The following is a 23,442-nucleotide window of genomic DNA, read 5'->3' as shown; positions in this document are numbered from 1 at the left end:
GTCCACCAACCTCCTCCAAGGCAAGGCTCAATGCTACGTCTAAGCATATGTCTTAAAGGTACACACAGATCAGTGCACAAGTACTTTCACTGCACCGTTACTTACAGTAGCAAAAGACAGAATACTTCCCAAATGTCCATCAGAGGCAACACATGTTATGGCCTTACGTGCCATATGCCCTGGGAGAACAGCCTGCAGCTCAGGGCAAGAAAGGTACCAGCTGGAGGAAGAGCTGCACCCAGTCCTGCTTAGAGAAAGGGTGCTCCCTGAGAGCCTCTGGCCTCCATTCTAGACCCCCTAGGAGAATGGGAAAAGAGGGAGGAAGAAGCTAGCAGAGGCAAGTGGCTCAGGCACATAGAAAAAAACGGAAAAAAAATTCCTGACTAGGGCTGTCTACCCTAGTGAGGAACTAGCAGACCAAAGAGCTAAGGCAAGGGTCCTGCTAGGTCCTAGGGCCAGCTCTTTGAGATCAAGCCCTTAATTGTGGACTATGCAGGTGAAACAGGAAAGCATAAGTTGCATAGTACAGGACATGGTATTACAAGTGGCCTTACATCTGCTGCTTCTACTCTATGCACTCCATGACATGTATCTGTAGAGTGTCCATATCAGGAGCCTGATACTGGCAATTGGGACAACGCATGTCAGGTGGTTCCTCAGGAGGGCTTCTCCGCTGGTTGGGTAAGGTCAGATGAAAGGAATGGTGAGCTGAGAAAAAAAAAGAACAGAGGCCAGCTCGGTAGGCTTCATGCACAGACTGGGTAGACCTCAAAAGGAAGGAGAGGCTAACAAGGTATTGAAACTTACTGATCCCACCATATTTGACTATATGTGTGGCTGGTAACCATCTCTACCAGGACATTCCTCCTTTTGCCTCAAGGTGGTGCAGGCTACTGATGGGGGTAGCCAACAGGAGCTCCCCCAAATGAAAGCAGCAGGGAGGTTAATGCATGCTTTCCCTCAGCACAATATTCTGCCCTTCCTGTCCATCTCCTCCACCATCTACAACCTGCTCACTCACCTGATGCAGGGAGTAAAGGGGGCTGAGAAGTCTCTACATGCCGCTTCCTCATGTCCTCAATCCTTTGAAAACAAAAACCATTCAATCGATGCCTGCAGGGTTTTTTAATGAATAAACACCTTCATTGAGATATAATTCATACACCATATAATTCACCAATTTAATCTGTATTGTTCACTTATTTTTACTATATTTAGCATGTCCATATATCATCTGTATAACTTTAGAATCTTTTCATCTCCCAAAGGAAACTTTGTACTTATTAACAATTACTCTTGGGTTCCCCCCATCAGTTTCCTCAGAACCTCACTACAAACTACCACATACCTAGTGGCTTAAAATAACAAAAATGTACTCGATGCAAGCAGGTGCCCTAAATCAACATGTCAGAGAACTGGACAGAAGTACCATGCTCTCCTCTACTGGTGGTAGTTAAATGACTCCTTGGCATTTCTTGGCTAGTAGCGGAATCCCAGTGTTGGCCCTGGCCTTCTTGGGGATGCCTTCTGTATCTTAATGTGATGTTTCTATAAGGACCACAGCCAATTAATTAACCTGATGTGACCTTATGTTAACTAATTACATATGCAAAGATACTATTTCCAAATGAGGTCAGATTCTGAGGTTTTAGGTAGAGAGAAATTTGAGGGAATTCTATTTGTACTGGTTAGGTTCTTTAATTTATTGTTTTATTTTTATCAATTTGACTCAAACTGAAGTATCTGATAAAAGAAAACCTCAACTGAGTAAATGTCCCCATTAGATTGACCTGGAGGCAAGCCTGAAGGGCATTTTCTCCATTGATAATTGATGTGGGAGGGCCTAGTTTACTTGGGATGGTGCCACCCATTGGGTAAGCACCTGGGCTGTATAAGAAAGCAAGATGAGCAAGCCATGAAGAACAAGCCAAAAAGCAGTTCCTCCATGATTTCTGCTTCAAGTTCCTGCCCTGACTTCCCCATGATTAACTACAAGCTGAAATAAACTCTTTCCTCTCCAAGTTGTTTTTAATCTTGGTGTTTATCACAGCAACAGTAACCAAACTAAGACAGACATTAGTACCAGGCTCTTGGGGAACTGCTAAGACAGACCTGGCCATGTTGTTTTCTGGAAGATTGTGGAAGGACTTTGGAACTTTGGGCTGGAAATGCCATTAAGTAGTTAGAACTTTATGGACTGTTCTTTGGGAGCCAGGAAGATAAGAATACTAAGAGCAATGCAGATGATAAAGGCCTAGCTTGTGAAGTTTCAGAGGGAAGCAAAGATTCTATCATGGCCATATATGTGGTATTTTGAATTAAGAATCTGTAGTTCTGGTCAGCTGGTGCTGAAGAATCAGGTGGGATGAACAAGAAACCAGAAGCACTGAAGTAAAAACCTTTCCTGGGATACTTGATGCTGGTTAACTGAAGCTGATAAAGCAGCTATGATCAAGAAAAGACTAGCATGATTGAGGCGAACTCTTCTAGACTCTAAAATCTAGAGAGTATCTCCTCAGGGTTAGGACAATGAAGCTCTGGTCCAGATATGGCCAAGGCTGTATCTCATGCTATCAGTCAAACAGGGTAATATGAAGGGGTCATGAAAAGTAGCTGAGGCTTGGCACTACTTGAAAGGTCAGGAGAAGCTATTGGTGAAGGTGCATCCTCAGAGCAGTGGAGACCCCAGCATATTGGAGATTCCAGTACCATGAGACAAGAACAGCAAAAGCTGTGGAGCAAAGCCAACCTGAGCTTATGAGACAAGCTATGTGTACTATAAATGGCAAAGCCAGAGAGGTATAGCTGCCCAAGCCCTTTGGAGCTCAGAGGATCATGAGTGTGGGTCCTAGACATCAAGCATTGAATTTACACTGTTGAATTTTGGCGTTGCTTTTTTATTTGATTGTGACTGTGCCATGGCTCTTCATTCTTAGAGTAAGAAAATATGTAACTTATTATTTTATAGGAGCCCATTTAGACGTTTACAGAGACATTTATTTTTTTAATGAGTGGTGGAATGTTTTAAAGACATTTATGGGGGTTTTTTGGTTGTTTTTTGGTTATTGAGACATAGTTTCTTTGTGTAACAGTCCTGGCTGTCCTGAAACTCACTCTGTAGACCACGATGGCCTCAAACTCAGTTTCATCTGCCTCCCAAGTGTTATAATTAAAGGCATATATCACCAAGCCTATTCTAAATTTATGTTTTATATTGTGATTTTTAACATGAATTGGAGGACAAACAAGTAAGGAAAGGTTATGGTTTAATAGTGGTGTGTTTGTATGTCAAGTTGACAAGGGGTTAATCGTGCTGATTGGCTTTTGACAACACAAACTGGAAAAAGAGAATCTCAATTAAGGAACTGTCTCAAATAAATTGTAGGTAAGTTTGTGGGGGCTTTTTCTTGATTAAAAATGAATGTAGGATGCCCAGCCTACTGTGGGTGGTGCAACCCCTAGACTTCTGGGCCTGGGTTATATAAGAAAGCAAGCTGAGCAAGCCAGTAAATAGCATTCCCCTGTGACCTATGCTTCAGTTTCTGCCTCCAGATTCTAGCCCTGACTTCTTTCCATAATGGATTATAAACTGTAAGCTAAAATAAACCCTTTCCTCCCCAAGTTGTTTTTGGTCATGGTGTTTATTACCAATAGAAACCAAACTAAGACACTATGAAACCTAATATATCCCCACAAAAACTCCAGCCTTAGATACCTCTCAATACATGCATTTCAGTGAAGTTTCTAACTGGATAAGTGTGAAAGGTCACTGTTGAAAGGACAAGACACAGGGAGAGCAGAAAGAGGTACAGGGAACTTAACACAAACACCAAGAGCCATCAACCTCCTGTAGCTACTTCTGGTTAATGCTAGTATATGCCTGTTTTGTGTGTGGCTGTGCTCCTGTCTGTACTCTTAGAGGCCCACCTGGCTGACTCATGGCAGCCAGCCTTCAGTTTGCTGAACTCGCGCTGCAGCTGCTCCAGCTGCTCCTGCAAAAGCTCCTTCTTCTCCACCAGCTTTTCCCGGGCATGCCTCTCAGCTTGGAAGTCAGCCTTGTAGATATCCGCCTGGCAAATAGAAGAAAAGTATGTCAATCATCCATCAGCTGCCTATCAAGCATTCTATGCCATGCCCCCAGAGGAACAGAGTCTTGTCCCGTCCCCAAAGATCACATGATAGTACACCAGGAACAGATATGAAAGCCCGTGATCCCAAGGGCACCAAGAGGTCAAAGACTCAAAGGAGGTGCGAAGGACTCACGAAGACTAAAAGAGACCACCAAAAATGATGCCAAAGGGGTACACCAGACCCCACTGCCTGGAACAGTAGGCCACTCATGTGACAGGCAGGCAGGAGCAGAGCTCTCACCTGGGCCTTCAGGACTGGCACAGTCTCCATCATAATCTTGTGCTGCTCAGCCTCTTCTTTCAGCTTATCAATCAATTCCTGTTTGGCTACCAGGGCCTCCTCAGCTTGCTGGAGCTGTTGCCTCAGATCTTCTAGCTGCATGCCCTAGAGAGGACAAAAGGCAGAGTCTCTTGGCCCACAGTGGGGCCAAACTACTTCCCTGGCTGGCCACTGTTCTGAGAACTAAGAAGGAAAAGCTGGAGCAAAGCCAGTCCTTTGGACTTCGGGGCAAATGTCAAAATCTCAATGTGTGCAGGGAGAAGGCTGCATCCTGCTGTGGCCCTTTAATACAGAAGAAATGCCGAGGTCTTTCTTAGGATGCACAAAGATCTTAGGACTGATAAGAACTTTGAGGATATATAAAGCACTGCCTCCTACTCTGCGTCATCCCCTTCAGAGAATTTCCAGCTAGGCAGCCTTCCTCTTAACTCTTCAAGGACAGGAGCCATCCTCTCTTCTAAGGCTTCCCACTCCAAAGTGAGTAAGTACTATGCAGTAACGCTGTACATACTGCAGGCCCACCATACACCAGACAAGGCTGCAAAAGGCTGCAACCCACTGCTTCTTCCACTCTGCCACTTGGTCAAAGGTCTGCTTCTCTCTCTCTCTCTCTCTCTCTCTCTCTCTCTCTCTCTCTCTTTCTCTCTCTCTTTCACACACACACACACACACACAGCACACACACACACAAAATACATATGCACCCATGCTCTCAAACAATAATTCCCTCCAGAGATTAAGCAGCTATTTGTAAAAGATTTTCTCAGCCACAGTGGATGATCTTTTTGATGTGTTCTTGGATTTGGCTTGCCAGTATTGAGTATTTTTGCATCAATATTCGTGAGTGAAATAGGTCTGCAATTCTCTTTCTTTCTTGAATTTTAGTGTGGTTTGAATATCAGGGTGACTGTGGCCTCATAGAAAGAATTTGGCAATGTTCCTTCTGTTTGTATTTTGTGTAATAACCCAGACGGAGAAAGACAACATATTATGTACTCACTCCTAGTTGGTTATTAGCTATAGAATAAAGGATAACTATGTTGCAATCCACAGACCCAGAGAGACTAGCTAACAAGGAGAGTTCATGGGGGACACCCAGTGCAGTGATAAGTTATTTATGTTTTAACAAATAGAGCTTGCCTGGAGATCAGAGTGCAAAGCTAAGCCACTAGAGGCCAGGGAGTGGTGGCACACACCTTTAATCCCAGAAGTTAGCAGAGGGGTCTGTTAGTTCAAGGCCACCCTAAACAACAACAAGACTGATTCTGTCTAAAAGACAAACAGAACTCACACAAAGGAAATCCTAGCTCTTGGGATCCCACACCTTTAATTCCAGCATTAGGGAAGTGGAGACAGGACTGATATGGCTGGGCGGAGAGAGGAATACAAGGCGGGAGGAGACAGGAGCTCAAAGCAGTCTCAGGTTTGGTGGAAACGGGCAGTCTGAAGAGACAATTTGAGGACAGGATTGCCCCTTCGGTCTGAGCATTGGTAAAAGGAAAAGGTGTCTCTAGTGGCTGGCCACACTGCTTCCCTGATCTCTCAGCTAATATTAATTGCATATATTTATTATTATTATTATTAATTATAAAATAATTATTATAATAATTCCCTAAAATCTGACTCTGGGTTTATTTATTAAGACCAATTAGAATTCATGCTACAACCCAAATCTCCCTGGCAAGAGATTTCATGAGTGAACTGAGGATGGGTGGGGATGGGAACATGAGTGATCAGGTTGGAAGGGGCACGGAGGAAGAGAGTACTGAGAGGGACTGCTGGGGGAACATTTGGGAGTCAGGTGGAAGCCTGGAGCAGGGGGATCTCCCAGGAGTCTACAGGGAGGACCACAGCTTAGACTCCTAGCAATAGTGGATAAGTAGCCTGAACTGGCCATCTGCTGTGACCAGATTGGTGTCTGGCCCAATAGTCATCGGAGAGGTATCATCCAGCAACTGACCCACAGCCAAACATTAGGTGGAGTTCAAGAATCCTGCAGAAGGGGAGGAAAGAGTATAGGAGCCAGAGGGGTTAAGGACATCACAGGAAGGCTCACACAATCAACTAAACTGGATTCATAGGTGCTTACAGAGACTAAACTGACAAACAGGGAGCCTGCAAGGGACTGACCGAGGTAGCTTGGTCCTCTTATGAGATTCCTAACAGTAGGAATAGGGACTGTCTCTGACTCTCTTACTAGCTTTTGGAACCCTACTCCTCATACTGCATTGTCTTGCCCAGCTTTAATACATGGGGAGGTACTTAGTCTTTCTGCAACTTGATATGCCATGTTTTATTGATACTCATGGGAGACCTGTCCTTTCCTGGACGGAGACAGAAGAGGAGGGGATTGGGGATGGGAGGGAGGGATAGGAGAGGGCCTGGGTGGGGAGGATAAAAGGGAGTCTGTAGCCACAATGTAAAATAGATGGAAATAGATGAAAAATAATTTTAAAAAACGATTCTTAATTTACATATGTGTGTATGTGTGCCACATGTGTGCAGGTACCCACAGAAGTCAGAGATAGTATCAGATCCCCCACAGCTGGAGTCACAGGTGACTATTAGCCACCTGATGTGGGTGCTAGGAACTGAACTTGGGTCCTCTAAAAAAAACAAGTGCTCTTAACCATTAAACCATCTTACTAATCCCTTAAGCAGCTATTTACAGTTCTTCATCATGTGACCTAGTTTTATGCTTAATATTTATATATCTCTGGGTACATTATGGATGACAATGTCCTTCTTAAAATGTGACCATTAACTTGAGTAACTATGCACAATTTTGTGTTAGCTTTCAAGTTTTTTCTCATTTGACTTCTATTATTAAAGTAATTATTTAAATTTTAGGCAAATAAGAAAACGTAAGTTTTTATTTTTAAATTAATATCTGAGTTAACTCATTTCATAATAAATTTTTCATGAAGAGAGGTCTTCATGCTTTTATTATTTGAGCCCTCCCTTAATGTATTTGCTAGGAATAATAGTATTCAAATATTTTTAATCTACTTGTGTAATACTATAGTGTCTTTCAAAAGTTGTTCATACACTTTCTGAATTAAGGCCATATTTAAGGGCTAGAAGAGCTCACCTTTTCACAGAAGGTAAAAAAATTCATAGTTGTAACTGCAGATGAAAAAATGTTTTCATGGAGATGTAGTAATCATTATGGCAGTGGAAACACCCAGTTCATAGTCTAAAATTTTAAATGCATGTTTAGGGAGGGGTTAGATTTTAATGACTGTTTTAACCACAACTGGTTATGTTATAATAAAATATATATAAAAATACAAAAATTTAACTAAACTCTGCAACTATAAGAATTATTTTTATACAGTTGTAATACACACACACACACACACACACACATCATGGGGTTTGATTTTGTCCAACTGCCTTTCCATCTAGTTCTCATTTTATTCATGGGAAAACAGATATACTCCATTTTTGTGAATCCCTTCATCTTGCATAGCTGCACTGAACTAGAACTGCACAGATCTTTATGGTAAACAATTCTAAGAAATTTACTGAGAGTCAGAAATGCTTTCAGAAAGCAGTTTCTCTAATCTGTTAATACCATTTGGCTTCCCACTGCTCTCTGGAGTTGTTAATTCAACTGGGGGGTTGTTTGGGGAGGGGAGTTGTTTTGTTTTGAGACAGGACCTCTTTCTATAGCCCTGACTATCCTGGAACTTACTATGTAGAGCAGGCTAGCCTCGAATGCACAGAGATCTGTCTGCCTCAGCCTCCTGAGTGCTGGGATTAAAGGTGTGTGCCATCACAGCCAGCATCAATATGTGAGCTTTTGATAACCTTGTTAAAATGTCTTATATGAGCACTAGGATGTAAAGAATTACCAACATTATCCATTCTATTTAGGAGAAAAAGAACAGCTAATAAACTTTATTATGGGGGAAAATGTGACCACTAGAAAACTAGTCATCATGGCACACACTTGTTATCTAGGCACATGGAAGATGGAGGCAAGAGAATCAGGAGTTCAAGGCCAGTCTCAACCACTTAAGAGTTCAAGTCCAGCCTGGGTTATATAGGACCCTGTCATTAAAAAAACACAAAAGAATAGGCTATGAAGATAGTTCAGTCAGTTCAGAATTCAAGCCCCAGAACCAATGTAAGAAAAAGAGCTGAACATGTATAGCTCCTAAGGAATAACACCAATGTCATCCTCTGAATTCTACATACATTAATACATATGCATACGTACAAAGTGAACACTAGAAACTGTGCCCAGCTTAGGGTTGATGAAGATAAACTACCAAAGAGCTCCAAATCATCCTAGAAATGTTTCTGGGGGATGAAAGAAGAGGCTGGAAAGACGGCTCAGCAGTCAAAAACACTTGGTGCTGCTGGAGAGGACCCAGGTTCAGTTCCCAGAACCCACAAGGTGTTCACAACCATCTGTAACTCCAGTTCCAAGGAATCCATCATTCTTTCCTGTCTTCCAAAGGTACCAAGCACACACTTAGTGCACATACATATACGCAAGCAAACATTTCTATACATAAAATAAATAAGTATAAAAAATGTTTTAAGAACAGGGCAGGGAACCCTGACTGCTCTTCAGACTGGAGAGGGAGGGGGAGAGGAGTGGGAGGAGGGGGGGAAATGGGAGGCTGGGAGGAGGCAGAAATTTTTTTTTCTTCAATAAAAAAATAATAAAAAAATGTTTTAAGAGAAAAAGAAATGTTTCTGAGACTTCCCTCCTGGCTCTGAGCATGAAGGAATGACCATGCAGAAAAGCATCCTTACTCTATAAACTGAGTATTTGAAGGTCCTATGGATGCATCCCATCTTCTTGTGGCCATCTCTAAACTGTCAGAGCTGCAGCCCTAATGAAGGTGTCAGGCAATTTGAGAGTCCCTTCCAAAAGTTAGATGAGCTACATCTCAAAGGTCCCATTGCTCCCCTTCAAGTACATGGGAGAAGAAGGGAAAAATCTTTCCCTGGACAGCCCAGGGCAGCCATACTTACTAGCTTGTGCTCTCCACTCACCTTGCTGCTCTTGATGTGACTGTCATAATCTTGGAAGAGCTGGTGATAGGCTGCCTGCAACTGAGCCAGTTTCCTCCTGTACAAAAGGAGCTGTCACTGAAGAAACAGCTTGCCTGGTACAGCTTCCCCCTCTTTCTTCTTGTCCCACAAAAGACCTGAAATGTGGGCTTCCTGGATTACATGTGGACTCCTGAGGCCGTCAACTCTAAGGTTGGCTTTGCTTACTACAAGAATACAGTGTAACTGATTTGGATGCTACATAGTTCATGTTTCCTTAAAGCCAACATCTTGGGGTGTTTCTAACAAGGGCTAGGGTACAACTCAGGAGTAGAACCTTTGGCTAGTGTGCTTGAGGTCCAACGCTCCATTTCTAGCACCAAAAAGAAAATAAATGGGTGAAATGTTTATAATAAAACAGCACTTGACTGCACTCTGTAGAAAACAAAGAGGCAGGGAAATTGTTCTAAATTAAAGAAAACTCAAATGGAAGCTGAACCAGATGCCAATAGCATGTTTAGAGCCTGTGCACAGATTGTGGGCCCAGATGAGTCTTTAGGGCCAGCTTGAGGCACCATGATTCCTTGCTTTCCTTACACCAAGAGCATACTTCAACTGTGATGAAAAAAAAAACCTGTGTAGAGGGGGAGGGAAATGGGAAGCGGTTGCGGGGACGAGGCAGAAATCCTTAATAAATAAATAAATTTAAAAAATAAAAAAAGCCTGTGTAGGACATATAGTAAACTATGAATATGAATGGAAAATATTTCTGTTTACATAATAATAGTTGACTCTTTCATTAGCAAGGCAAAGGGAGAAAGTCAGCTCTTCTAAACACAGCCAATCCCTACCAGGACTCCCCAAAAGACAGAAAGCACCATGGGTGCTCTGAAATCTCTTGGTTCCGACCCTCCCAGCCACTCACTTCTCCTCTAAAGCAGCCTGACGCTCCATTCGCAGGGCAGCATCCACACTCTGGTTCTGCATGCGCAGCTGGTCCACCTGCACGCTGTGCTGCTGCTGCAGCACCTCCCGTTCACTCTCCAGCTGTCTAACCTGCTCACTAACAGCTCGCATCCTGACATACAACAAAAAAGAACACAGAGGTGGCTGGAACAAGGCAGCCTGGGGAAGGGGTCAAGTCCTGAATAGCCAGTGTCCGAGAACTAATTCTGGTGGCAAAGTAAAAGAACCATGGCACCCAGAAAAAAGAAGCATCTCCTGGAAATGGCCCTGAAGTCATTAAGAGTGTGAAAGCTATCCCTGCCCCTCACCAGTTACAACGCTTAAGAGAGCAGGCCCTATACCTCAACTGGGTAACACAATAGAGCCAACCTGGTTGGCAGAGGTGTGGGTGAGACGGCCCCAAAGTTGTAAGCATGGGAGAGCTATCCCCACTACTTGCCTGTCGTGTGACGATGTGGGAGGGTGAAAGATGCCCCCCCTTTACCTCTTGCCCCTTACCACCTCCAACAGACAAGAGAGCTGACCCTCCCCCTTACCAGCTGTAGCACTTAGTTAACAGTCCCTGCCCCTTGCCTAGGCAGCACAGAAGAGATGCCCAGTGGCTGAAGGTGAGGGTGACCCAACCCTGATGTTATGAGCAAGGGAGAGCTGCCCTCATTCCTCATTTGGCATGTGGTAGCCCCACCTCCGGCCCATTAACACTTGAGAAGTGTGGAGGAGCTGACCCTGGGGTCATAAGAGAGAAAAGCTGTTCCCACTCCTCATCAGCAGCAGTACTTAGGAGAGAGGCCCCTGGCAACACAAGAGCTGGCCCTAACAGTGTCAGTGTGAGAGAGCTGATCCTGAGGGCATGAAAACAGGAAAACTGGCCCCACCCTTGCTCATTGCTGAAAGAGGTGAATTAGCCAGGGCAGTGCTGGTGGTGAGGACAGGGGAGAACTAGCTGGCAGATCAACCCTACAACTGCCCAGGCCCAGATCCAGGGTTATGAGTTGGCCCACCCCAACATCCACCCATCTTTGATCTGCTGGAGCACGTGAAGGGACCTGACCCAGACACCCAATGCTGAAGGATCTCCACGGCACAGGGTGACAATAGGATATCCAAGAGGAGTCCTAGTGAGGGCCCAGCATTGATAATGTAGTGGAAACCAAAAGCCTCAAACCAGACCAGTGACTCTTTGCAATGAACACTTGCAAATAACGATATATGAACAAAGGGATTTATGTTGTGATTCACTGTGTCACACTGCAGCTTCCATGATGAAATTTTTAATTCTTTCCCTTTTTAATTTTTTTTCCTTTTTTCTCTTAAATGTTGTTTTATTTGGGGGTGCAGGGGAGAAAGGAGGATCAAAAGGAACAGGGAAATAAATGGGATCAAGATACATGATGTAGGGGCTGGAGAGAAGGCTCAGAGGTTAAGAGCACTGACTGCTCTTCCAAAGGTCCTGAGTTCAATTCCCAGCAACCACATGGTGGCTCACAACCATCTGTAATGAGATCTGGTGCCCTCTTCTGGCATGCGAGCATACATGGAAAGAATGTTGGACACATAATAAAGATACATGATATAAAAGACACATATAATAAATAAAAAGAAACATCTCCTGACATCTGTTTGCTTCTTATGCCCAACAGACAATCACATGCAGTTGGCAAGGAGATAAACTAGGAAGGGGATTTAGGTACCTGCACCCCAAGCTGCTGCTGGGACCAGGTGGGAGGAGTCACTGGGAAGATGCCAAAACAGTCTGGGTAAAGTGATGTCAAGAGACTGTTCAGAGTCCCAGGCACCCTCATTGGAGGCTCAAGTTCCATACCTGGGGTATACAGCCTCATGGAACAGAAGATGGCATCAAAGTCTCAAGAGAATTCATCTCTCCCTCTATACTCTCTCACTGTAAAAGCTTTAAGTTGTCTCACCTATATCACCCATAGTCCCTACATCTTCTGATCCTGGTCCACAGTACCCCACAGTTTCCCTTAAACCCCAGACCCCAAGCACTAGCCTCATCACCCTGGTACCTCCCTATGTATCCATTACAAAGGCAATAATGGGCATATCCATGGGCCTCTGAAGTAGCCTCTGACCGCATGTCACCTCAACTTTGCCAAGGCAAATCTAGACTACTGGGCCTGCTCCCCTTTGGCTTTTGCTCACATTGTTCGTCCCCTAGCCACCACAACTAGTGGTCTCTGAGCCCAAGTCGAACTGTCCTCCCTTCCACAGGACAGAAGCCCCAACCCACTGCTTCACAAACATAATGACTACCTACTGTACTGAAAAGGCCAAGACTACCCTTCACCAACTATCTGGAGGACAGCAACAAGGCAATGAGATAGGCACAAAAATGCCCATGTCTGTGACATGGTCTCACGTGGCAACCCTTGGCAAGACCTAATCAAACACTCTTTTCTGCCAATGTGATCAACTCCCAACAGAAACATGGGGTTCACAGTCTCTAGTTAGAAATAGCTCATGGGTGCTCCGTGCTGTTCATAGGAGTAAAATGTATTCAGTCTTCTTCATCTAGGACATTCTGCCTTGGTAGAATCCCATTGCATGCCTTTCCCATGATAAACTTTAGTCTGATTAGTGAGATCTTGCGTGTAGTTTTAGGGGGCCCTGCAATGGTTCCTAAAGAATAAACTGATCCTGAATGTAATGGTTTGAATGAAAATAGCCCTCATAGGCTCATATGGAGCAGCATTATTTGAAAAGATTAGGACATGTGGCCACGTTGGAGTAGGTGTGGCCTTGTTGGAGAAAGTATGTTACTGGAGTGGGCTTTGAGGTGTTAGAAGCTCAAGTCAGACCCAGTGACTCATTATCTCTTCCTGCTGCCTGCCAATCCAGATGCAGAAGTCTTAATTCCTTCTCCAGCACTATGTCTGCCTGCATGCTGCCACACTTCCTGACATGATGATAATCAACTAAACCTCTGAATGTAAGCAAGCTCCAATTAAATGTTTTCCTTATAAGAGTTTCCATGATCATGGTGTCTCTTCACAGCAATAGAAACCCTAACTAAGAACACAATAAAGGGTCGGATAGTGGAAACAAAAGTGGAACTAGATTCATAGATGTTGGACCAGGGCCACCCTGAGGGCCCCAGGAAATCAGAGGAACTCCTAGGGGCTCCTACATTTGCCTCATTCAAAACCCTGGAAAGGGCCTCCTGGGCTAGATTCCCCTCCCCACTCACCTTCCCTCTAAAGTTTGCCGTTCTTTGGTGGCAACCTCCAAGCGACTCTGGCTTTCCTGGAGTTCCCCCAGTAATGATGTCACCTGGGCTTTCACAGAGGCCTTGTCCTCAGCCATCTGCTGCAAGAAAAAAGGTCATTTCCTATCAGTACTACTTTCTCCCACGATGCCCACTTTTAGCATCCACAAGACCCGAGGCAGTCTGCAAGCAGCTGATGTACTAAGGGATTCTCCTGCCCCTTAGTACCTATTTGGTACAGGAGAATTGTCTGTATTCTGTCAATCATGTTATAAATAAACGCTGATTGGCCAGGCAGGAAATACAGGTGGGAAAACCAGACAGGAAGTAGAAATGATGTAATGAGAACAGGAGAATTCTGGAAAGGAGGAAGTTGATTCCTCCCACTCCTGCCCAGACCACCAAAGCAGCAGGATGGGATATGCCCCACTGAAAAAAGGTACTGAACCACATGGCTAACATAGATCAGAAAAATGGGTTAATCAAGATGTGAGAGTTAGCCAGTGAGAGGCTAGAGCTAATGGGCCAATCAGCTTATAATTTATGGAGACCTATGTGTGATTTTCTTTGGGGATAAACAGCTGGGGAACTGGGCAGGACAAAAACCACAACAACAAACAAGCAGGCCTGGCCCCTCCATGTTACACCTATAAACCTAGGTATATTGGAGCCTCATTAGCCCAATAGCTATCTGTCCTCCCCAAGTCACCAACCTAGACTGTCAGCTGATAGTGAACCTTTCTCAGTCTCTTTGAAACTCTGTAAAAGGAGACCAGACTCAAAGACATCCACAAAAATTAACAACCTAGTCTATATACACAACAGGTAAGAAGTCTCATTTTAAAAAATGGAAGAAAATACTGAATTTTTTTAAATACTAAGAGCTGAACCAGCAAGAAGACTCATCGGGTAAAGGTACTTGCCACCAAGGCCCATGACCTGATTTTGATCTTTAACTCAACTCCCACAATCTGTCCTGAGTGCTGAGATTAAACTATACTCAGCTCAGCCAAACTTTAAGGTTGACCAAACCTTAATATATCTTCAAACAGCTTAAGATCACATTCCTAGAATGTCTCAGGCCCCTTCCTAGTTCCTACTTGCAAATACTGAGAGCTGTTAAAGGAACTATTTTAGCCAACACTACATAGGCTGGAAGGCTAATAAGTACTACCAGTCATGACTCCTTCCTCTATCCCTCTCAAAGTCCACGTATTTCCTAAGGTCCTAACCCTGTCTCAAAAACCTGAATGCCACTCCTTTGAAATGAAATCATCAGAAAGGATAGGACTCAGACTCCCAGTCTCATGGTATAGTAAAATCCTACATTTGATTGTACAAGACTGTAAATACACTGAACTCATTACATTGACACTAATTCCCTTTGTCATTCACTTGAGCTCCTTCTCCTGCCCAAATCCTTCATTTTCTTTCTACCTCTATTTCTGTCTTTGTCTTATTTTTTGAAGTACTGGAAACTGAATTCCAGGCCTTACACATGCAAGTACATGTACTGAACCACACTCTGGTCCCTATTCTTATTTTAAAATTCCCGGTCATTAGGTAAAGAGATGACTTAGTGGTTAAGAAGAGTACTTGCTGCTTTTTAGAAGATCAGAATTTAGTTCCTAGCACCATGACCATCTAGTAGCTTACAGCTACCTGGAATTCCAATTCAAGGGGATTTGACACTCCCTTCTGACCTCCAAGGGGCATCTGCACACATTACATACACAGACAGACACAAACATCCAAACACATCAATAAAAATAAATCTTAAGATAAAATACCCAGTCACCTTTGCAGATCACCCACCAGAGCTCAGCTAGCCCTTTCCCTCTCACTGATATCAGTTTCTGAAAAAAAAAACCTGTTTCCATGACTTTAACAACTGTCCACCTTTATGTTTCACATTGGTATCCTTATTAAAAAAGAGGAGGATTTTGAGACAGCTCAGCACGTCTCAGCAGGTAAAGATGCCCGTCATGAAGCCTGACAACCTGCATTCAATCCCTGGGACATATATGGTAGAAAGAAAACTGATTCCTGCAAGTTGTCCTCTGACCTACATGTACACAACATGACATATACATGCCCACATGTGTGAGTGCTTGCACAGACACACACACTACACAAAATAAAATGTAATAAAAATTTTAAGAGAAGAAGAAAAGACCATGTGACAAGAGAGCTGGGGCGCACCAAGGACTGCCAACACTGATAATACACTTGGAGAAGTACCTGGAATAGCCCTTGTGAGGAACCTACCCATACCTCCATCCTAGACCTCTAACCTCCAAAACTGGGGACAATCTGTTACCAAAGCCCCAAGTATGTGGTACCTTGCTGCTGTCTCCCTAGATAGAAACCAAATGCTTTGACCAGGCACTCCCAGCAGCACTGTGAACTTAGCCCTATATTATAAAAACCTGACTCTGGCAGGTCTTCCCTAACCTTTCTTCCAGGATTACCCGTGCCAGATCCATAATCCCTGCTCAACTACTATCACTGGGGTCCTGAAATCTGCTGATCCAAATGGCCCCAAAATACCCTGTCATCCCACACTAAGCACACCATCCTTTGGGGACAATGCAATACAAGGGCCAACTTAAAGGCCTGGAACCATATACTTCTCCAAAGGCTCCTGAGGATCATCTCTGAGTCCCCTGGGAAATCCTGCCTGATGAGAGTGCCTTGGTTTAACAAGGGTCTAGGCTGTCTGGGCTGATGGCAGGGTATAAGTGAGGGCCTTAGAAACATGGTATGGTGCCAGCTGGACTTCAGGGTGGCTAGGACCTAAGCAAGCTGGGTCAGGTACCCAAGCACTCCATGCCTTCATAAGTGAGCCCAATATAAACCCAAGACATAGGCATGCTTCCTGCGTGACATTGCTCCATGTACACTGTCCCCACCGCCCACAGCAAAAGCACTGCTCCCTGAGAGGCTCACATCTGTCCTCTCCTGGCTCCTGCCCTACTTGCCTTGTACCTTGGATAATTTAAATGTGGACCCTTTCAATGTAATAAACTAACAATGAGTGTGATGGCTTCTCTTGATTCTCAAAGTGCCCCTACCAATCAAGCCAGAAGAGGTCCTGGGGGGACTCCCAACAACATGCCTCCTATGAGAATATGCATGTTATTACAGTCTTCAAACACAAGTGAGGCAGAAGGGCCTGCCCACCCACCAATTACCTGCTGGCATTTCTTCAGGTGCTCCAAATCCTTTAAGGCCTGTTCCCTCTGTCTGTGCAGGTCAAGCTTCTCCATGCTTAGTCTCTCTACCAGCTTCCTGGCTTCCTGGAATTTGCACATGAGGAACTCCTTCTCCTCCCGCTGGCTGACCTGGAAATGCAGCAGCTCCTCACAGCATTCTCTTAGCATCTGATTGCTCTGCCGGATGGCATCTGGGGACAGGGAAGACAGCAAAGGAGATATGGGTCCTGACAGCCAGGCACTCCCGTAATACCAGGTGGCCTTTCTCAAAGAAGTCAAATCAATTCCACTGATGATATGCTCCCAAGTGTCTGCAATGCATTACTAAACACATCATCTTCACTTGAAGGGATACATCAAATGCAGCTTTCTTTTTAAGTACTTCATTTATATTCCGGTCAGTTGGAGGTAACCCTACCCTGGAGCACTCAGTTCCAGTCTCCCAGGCCTGCATCTCTGTCTTCAAGATCAGGGGATGCTAAACATGCCTACAGACTTGGGGAGGTAGGGAGACAGTCCCCAAGACAAATCTCACTGTGTAGCTTCTGGCTACAGCCTGGGAGTCCAGAAGGTGCAGACAGAACAAGTTAGTAATATCTGAGTTTCATCATCTTCAGCTGCATATTCAATAACAGTTAACAACCACCTTGCAAAAATGAGGGTGGCATGAGAAAGGACAGGCTGCCTGTGCGGGAGACACACTCAAAGACCTCTTATCACCAGAGCTGACCATGCCCTTCCAAGAGCAGGCCACACCACATCTTAGGACAAAACCCTCTCTCTCCCAAGGAAAACCATATTCTCTCCCACCTTAAAGCTTGCTGTGTCCTGAGAAAGATGAAACCTACTCCCATTGATCCATATAGCCCACTTTTCCCCCCTACCCACCATGGCTTCTCAGCTTGTCCTCTTTCCCCTTTCCCGTCTCCTTCCCCCTTCCTGGTGCTGGCCCTGAACCACATTATTTCCTATATGTGAATCTTCACAGAGAACCCCACCTGAAACCAAGCAGGAAGATGGCTAAGATGGCTGGTTCTTAAGCAAATCATGGCCTCATAGCCTACCAATAATGAGGTGCAGGTGAAAATAAGTTTTGTCCTTAGTGTGCCAGGCCACTCCTGACTATTTTACTCCATGCCTCCCTCACACTGCAACCTTCACCTCGGAGCTCTTGGTTCTCTTCCAGGCAGCGCTGGAGGGTCTCGGGAGTACCCTGCTCTGAAGGCAGATGTAACATTGCCGGCTTTCCCAGAGATTCTTCACCCAGCATGTCCTGGTCCCCTGCTGGGCCACCACTGGGCTGCACCATCTCACTCAACTGATTCTTCCAGAGGTGCCTGCTCATCCAACAAAACAGTATCTAGAAAAAGACAGTAGGAGTGCATGACACAGAGCAGAATTCTGTCAACCTATACAGAAGCCCTAGACTTTAATTCACAGCAAAAGGCTGGACATTTTACCTGGTGGAACCAGGTACAATATAAAAGTGGAGTCTGGGTCTAAGATGTAGCAAATATTCCCATTCCAAAGGAGAGTTATTTGTGGAAGGAAAGGACAGTGTACTGGGAATCCTATCTCCTCCATATACCTTCAAGTAGAAGCAGAGAGTCCTGGCCCCTCACTTAATGTAGTAGAATGGTTCATATATCCATGACCTAATCCCTGCAACTCAAACATGTCCTCTCTCTGGAGCTGACCACACCCTTTCAAAAGAGACCACACTCAATCTTGGGGGGAAAAAAAACTTCTCTCCCAAAGGAAAACTATATCCCCTACCACCAAATGCTTGCTGTATCCCAAGAAAGATCAAACCTACTCCTACTGATCCCTACAGCTCACTTTTCCCCCTACCCACCATGACTTAATAGCTTGTCCTCTTTCCCTACAAATGTGACTTTACTTGGAAAAAAAAGGATCTTTACAGATGTGGTTAAATTAAGGATCAAGTCAAGAATGGTAGTGCATACCTTAAATTCCAGCACTTAGGAGACAGAGTCAAGCAAATCTCTCTAAGTTCAAGGCCAGCCTGATCTACATAGTAGTAAGAACCAGTCTCACAAAAATTAAGGCCCTCAAATTGAGATCATCATAAGTTACATGGGTGGGCCATCACCCCAATAACAAGAACCCTTCTCAAAGACAGATGAGACAGGACTGGAAATGTAGTTCAGTGGTAGAGCACTTACCTAGCATACACAAGGCCCTGGGTTCAATTCCCAGCTCCTCACATACACACAAGAGACAGAAGAGAGAAGGAAAACATACAGGAAGACAGGCATGGGAAGACAGAAGCTGAGAATAGACTGATATAACCACAAACTAAGGAACAACTGAGCCACCAGCAGCATCAACAGCTAAAAGACACAGGAAGGATGCTCTTGTACAATTTGCAGATGGAGTGTGGCTTTGTTGACCCTCTGGTTTTATTTCCCTGGCCTCCAGAACTGTGAGATATCAAATTTCTGTTGTTTTATGCTACCAGGCCTGTGGACATTTCTTATAGGACTCACAGGAAACTCAAATACTTGGTAAGAGAGACTTCAGGAGATGATACTGTACGTGAGGACAGAAGAGAACCCTGGTGTCTTCTGTATGCTAAGAATTTTGAAAGTGGGACTTGGGTTGTCAGTGTGAGACACATGACCCCTGATCTGTTTAGGTTGGCTTGTAAGTCAAATGGAGGACATGCAGGGCAGAGTTTACCTAGAGACTTTCTAAATCCTGCCTGATTGACTATCAGGAAGAGTATAATTTCAATGCAAGCTTCCAGAAGTGGGCCTTCAGTAAGGATGGACACCTGTAACACTTGAAGAATCTTGGCTATTTACACTAAAAGTGTTGATACCCATAGATCCATTTGCCTGAGCTCACCCAGCTGATCCTTCCCTCTTCTTCACCTTTCTTCCTTCAGCTTCCAGAAAAGCCTCTTCTGGTGTCTCTCACTCCCTCAAAGGATGATCCTGCTGAGGCCCTTTCACTGAGTTCCCATTCCTTCATGTTGAGGTGCCTGGGGGCCTATTTCCTAACTACATTCACCCCTGCAGCAATTCTAGCCAGTCTCATGGTTTTAACCCAAATTTTAATGTTGATAATATTGCAAACAGTTCTCACTTCTGAATTCCAGACTCACATATCAAAATACTTGGATGTTTAGAAGTCTACTCAAGGGGCTAGAGAGATAGTTCAGCTGTTAGGAGTGCTCAATGCTCTTCCAGAGGAGCCAAGTTTACTTCCCAGTACCCATGTTGGGTAGCTCATAACCATCGATAACTCAAGCACCAGGGATCTAATGTACTCTTCTTCTGGTCTCCTAGGCGTGTGCACATGCGTAAACACACACACACAAAGAGGTAGTCTCAAAATTCATTTCTCAGGGCTAGAGGTATAGCTCAGCAATAAAGCACTTGCCAAACATTCACCAGATCCTGGATCCCAGCACTACCCAAAAAAGTGAGTCTCCCAAATCCACTTCTACCCACAACTTCCCTTACTATCAGCTGAAAACAAATCCATCCCCCAATTATCAGAACAAAAAGCTTGAGTATTTCTGTGGTTTTGTTTGCTTGTTTGTTCAAATAGTTTCTCTGTTCCTTTTCTTCTCCCTCCCTCATCATAACAAATTCATGAAGAACCTCTATAAACATTAAGTATTTTAAGTGCGATAATAGTATTGTAGTTATGTTTATTTAGAGTCCTTTCTGAAAGAGACGCATAATGAAATACTCACATGTCTGAAATTCACTGCATAATAAAAGGGAGATGCCTAAGGATATATCCAAAAGAAATGAAAACACAAGTCCATATATAAATGATCACAGCAGCAGCATTACTCAAAGCAGCCAGAGGGGAAACAATCCAAATGTCCATCAACTGATAAATAAGCAAAATCTAGCCGGGCGGTGGTGGCACATGCCTTTAATCCCAGCACTTGGGAGGCAGAGGCAGGCAGATCTCTGTGAGTTCGAGGCCAGCCTGGTCTACAAGAGCTAGTTCCAGGACAGGAACCAAAATGCTACAGAGAAACCCTGTCTCGAAAAGCCAAAAAAAAAAAAAAACTAGTACAGCCACATGCCAAAACAATAACACATGTTCTAAACTGCTAAGAGAAATGTTACCAAACGCTAAATACTGTATGTACTTCCACTCATAATAAATATCCAAAAACATGTAAATCCAGACAGAAAGTAGTTTAGTGGTTACTTAGATTAGGTGGATTGGAGTTTCTTAGGATTTCTTTTGGGGGTGATGATGATGTTCTGCAATTAGTGATGCACACTCCCATGAATCCACTAAAAAACACTGAATTAAAGACCTTAAATGTGTGAATTGTAGCCAGGTGTGGTGGTATACTTCCCAGAACTTGGGAAGTAAAAGCAGGAGGGTTAGAACTCAAAAGAATGGGATCCTCATGAGACTCTATCTCCAAAAATTTTGAATTATGGGCAAGTGAGATATCTCAGTGGATAAATGCCCTTGTTATGCAAGCCTAGAGATCTGAGAACACATATAAAGGTGGAAAGGAGAGAGTTGGCTCAACAACATTGTCCTCTGACCTCTACACATTCAGGCCACAGCACCTATGCTATCTCCTCCACCCTCACCCCCCTACCCACACAATAACAGTAAATGAATATTTTTTAAACGTAAATGGTGCAGCATGCAAATTATGTCTCAAGAAAGCTGTTACTGAAAATCATAATAGGTGGGGCAAGAGAGATGATGACTCAGTGGTTAAGAGCACTTGCTGTTGCTGTGGAGGACAGTTCCCAGCACCCACATGGTGGCTCATAAACATCTGTAACTCCAATCTAAGGGGACCTGACATCTTCTTCTGACCTCCTTTAGCACAAGACAATCATGTAGTACCCATACATACTCAGCAAGCATGAAGTACACATACATACTCACAGCCAACACACCCATACACATAAAATAACATCTTTTCTAAAGAAGAAAATAATCATGGTAAAGGGTGTGAATTAAAGTTAGCTATGAGTTGATAGAGAAAGCGAAAGAAATGTGTACATGAAACTTACTTTTATACATTTTTTTTGATTTTTCGAGACAGGGTTTCTCCGTAGCTTTTGGTTCCTGTCCTGGAACTAGCTCTTGTAGACCAGGCTGGTCTCGAACTCACAGAGATCCGCCTGCCTCTGCCTCCCGAGTGCTGGGATTAAAGGCGTGCTCCACCACCGCCCGGCTACATTTTTAAAGTTTTCAATAATAAAAGGCTGACAGCACTATCATCTTCCCCATGGATGACTGCAAAAATCTCTTTACAAATCACAATGCTTTGCTTCTTCCCTTGCCCTTTACAATCAACCGACCCCACTGGGACCAGTTACCTCAAAGATAACTCAGACTACTTCTCCCTTCTACTAAGAACCCTATCAGAGTTCCCATTTCTCCCAGTGCAAAAAACAAAGTCTGTACAACAGCCTACAAGGCCCAATACTACCTATTTCCCCTTCTTTCCTTCCTCTCCACCAACTATTCCTCCCTCACTGCTTCTGCTACCGGTCCTTCATTTTTTCTAAGAAATACTAAGACAACACATTCATTCTCAGATCAGATCAATGGTATGAGAACAGACCAATCAATTACTAATCATTTGCAAAGTGAGCAGAGGTGCATAAGATATTTAGCTGTCAAGATACACTTGAAAACTTTTTAAAGACTTCAAATGCACTCAAGTTTGATAAACAGCTTGGCCTAGTGGCGCACACCTATTACTCCGGCACTCGAAAAGGCTGAGGGAGGAGAATCTTGAGTTCGAGGTCTGCCTGGCCCACATCGCGAGACATTGTTTCAGAAAACTAAGTTTGATCAACAGAAAAATGTCTCCGAAGCCTTTAGGCGACAGATGCAGCAGAGGGAAGCTGGGTCGCGAATCAGCACTCCTGAACCAACGCTCTAAAAGCATGCGAAAGCTTGCGACAGAACAAACTGGGCCCAAGGGGGGTAGGGTGGGGACTCAGGAGCCTCGGAAGCTGCGGAACGGCCACGGATGGAGCCCTGTCTTTGGAGAAGAGGACCGCACCTGTCAGCAAAGTCAGCCAGAAGTGAAGAGGGCGGGAACAGCGGGATCCGACCTCTCAGACTGAATCGGAGCTCCCAGAAAGTCGTAGTTTAAGCGGTCACCCTTCCTTTGTCGGCTGTGGAAACTCCCGCTTCCGGCTTCCGGTGTCGTAAGTGTGGGATCCGGAAGTAAAACACAGACTCGAAACCGTGGAGGTTAACTGTAGATGCGAAGCTAAAATAGTGCTGCATCTTGCTCAGAAGAGAAGCCTCAGAGCTCCAGCCTGCGTTGGCCATCCGAACAGCGAAACGCTCCTCACTGATAAACATCACCTCCACGCAAACTCTTTTTTTGAGACATGGTCTCTCTCCTAGCTGTCCAGGCTGGCCTCTGAATTCACAGCGATCTACCTGCCTCTGCTTCCCGAGTGCTTGGGATTAAAGGCGTGCGCCACCACACCCACACTCGCCCCCACTCCCACTCCATTTTCAAGGCGTCGCATCCACACTGAAACATCTTAGTTTAAGTCTGGTCACTGGGCTCTCTATCACTGAGTCCCTACGGTGAAAAAAGCTTAGAAGAAGCTGCGAAACGAA

The 23,442-nt window shown here is 44.4% G+C and overlaps 1 protein-coding gene across 2 annotated transcripts; it reads right to left on the bottom strand.

Annotated features, from left to right (window-relative positions):
• Positions 1–565: 565 nt before the first annotated feature.
• Positions 566–23,002, bottom strand: LOC121437198 (NF-kappa-B essential modulator-like). 2 transcript variants are annotated; one of them, XM_041637049.1, is made up of 10 exons: positions 22,868–23,002; positions 17,989–18,187; positions 16,807–17,018; positions 13,595–13,713; positions 10,346–10,498; positions 9,424–9,499; positions 4,372–4,515; positions 3,928–4,070; positions 1,022–1,083; positions 566–708 (listed from the first exon to the last, which is right to left on the bottom strand). In XM_041637049.1, the coding sequence occupies exons 2-10, from the start codon at positions 18,170–18,172 to the stop codon at positions 566–568; spliced, it is 1,236 nt and encodes a 411-aa protein (XP_041492983.1). In that variant the 5' UTR covers positions 18,173–18,187; positions 22,868–23,002. The 2 variants fall into 2 exon arrangements, with proteins under 2 accessions (XP_041492983.1, XP_041492984.1); XM_041637050.1 differs by having other exon boundaries at positions 13,595–13,710.
• Between the last annotated feature and the right edge of the window lie 440 nt (positions 23,003–23,442).

This window comes from Microtus oregoni, unplaced genomic scaffold (assembly GCF_018167655.1).
Source record: "Microtus oregoni isolate MIOR12 unplaced genomic scaffold, Mior012 000050F_ref0000143, whole genome shotgun sequence".
Taxonomy (NCBI): Eukaryota; Metazoa; Chordata; class Mammalia; order Rodentia; family Cricetidae; genus Microtus; species Microtus oregoni.
This window is presented reverse-complemented; position numbering and strand designations above follow the sequence as displayed.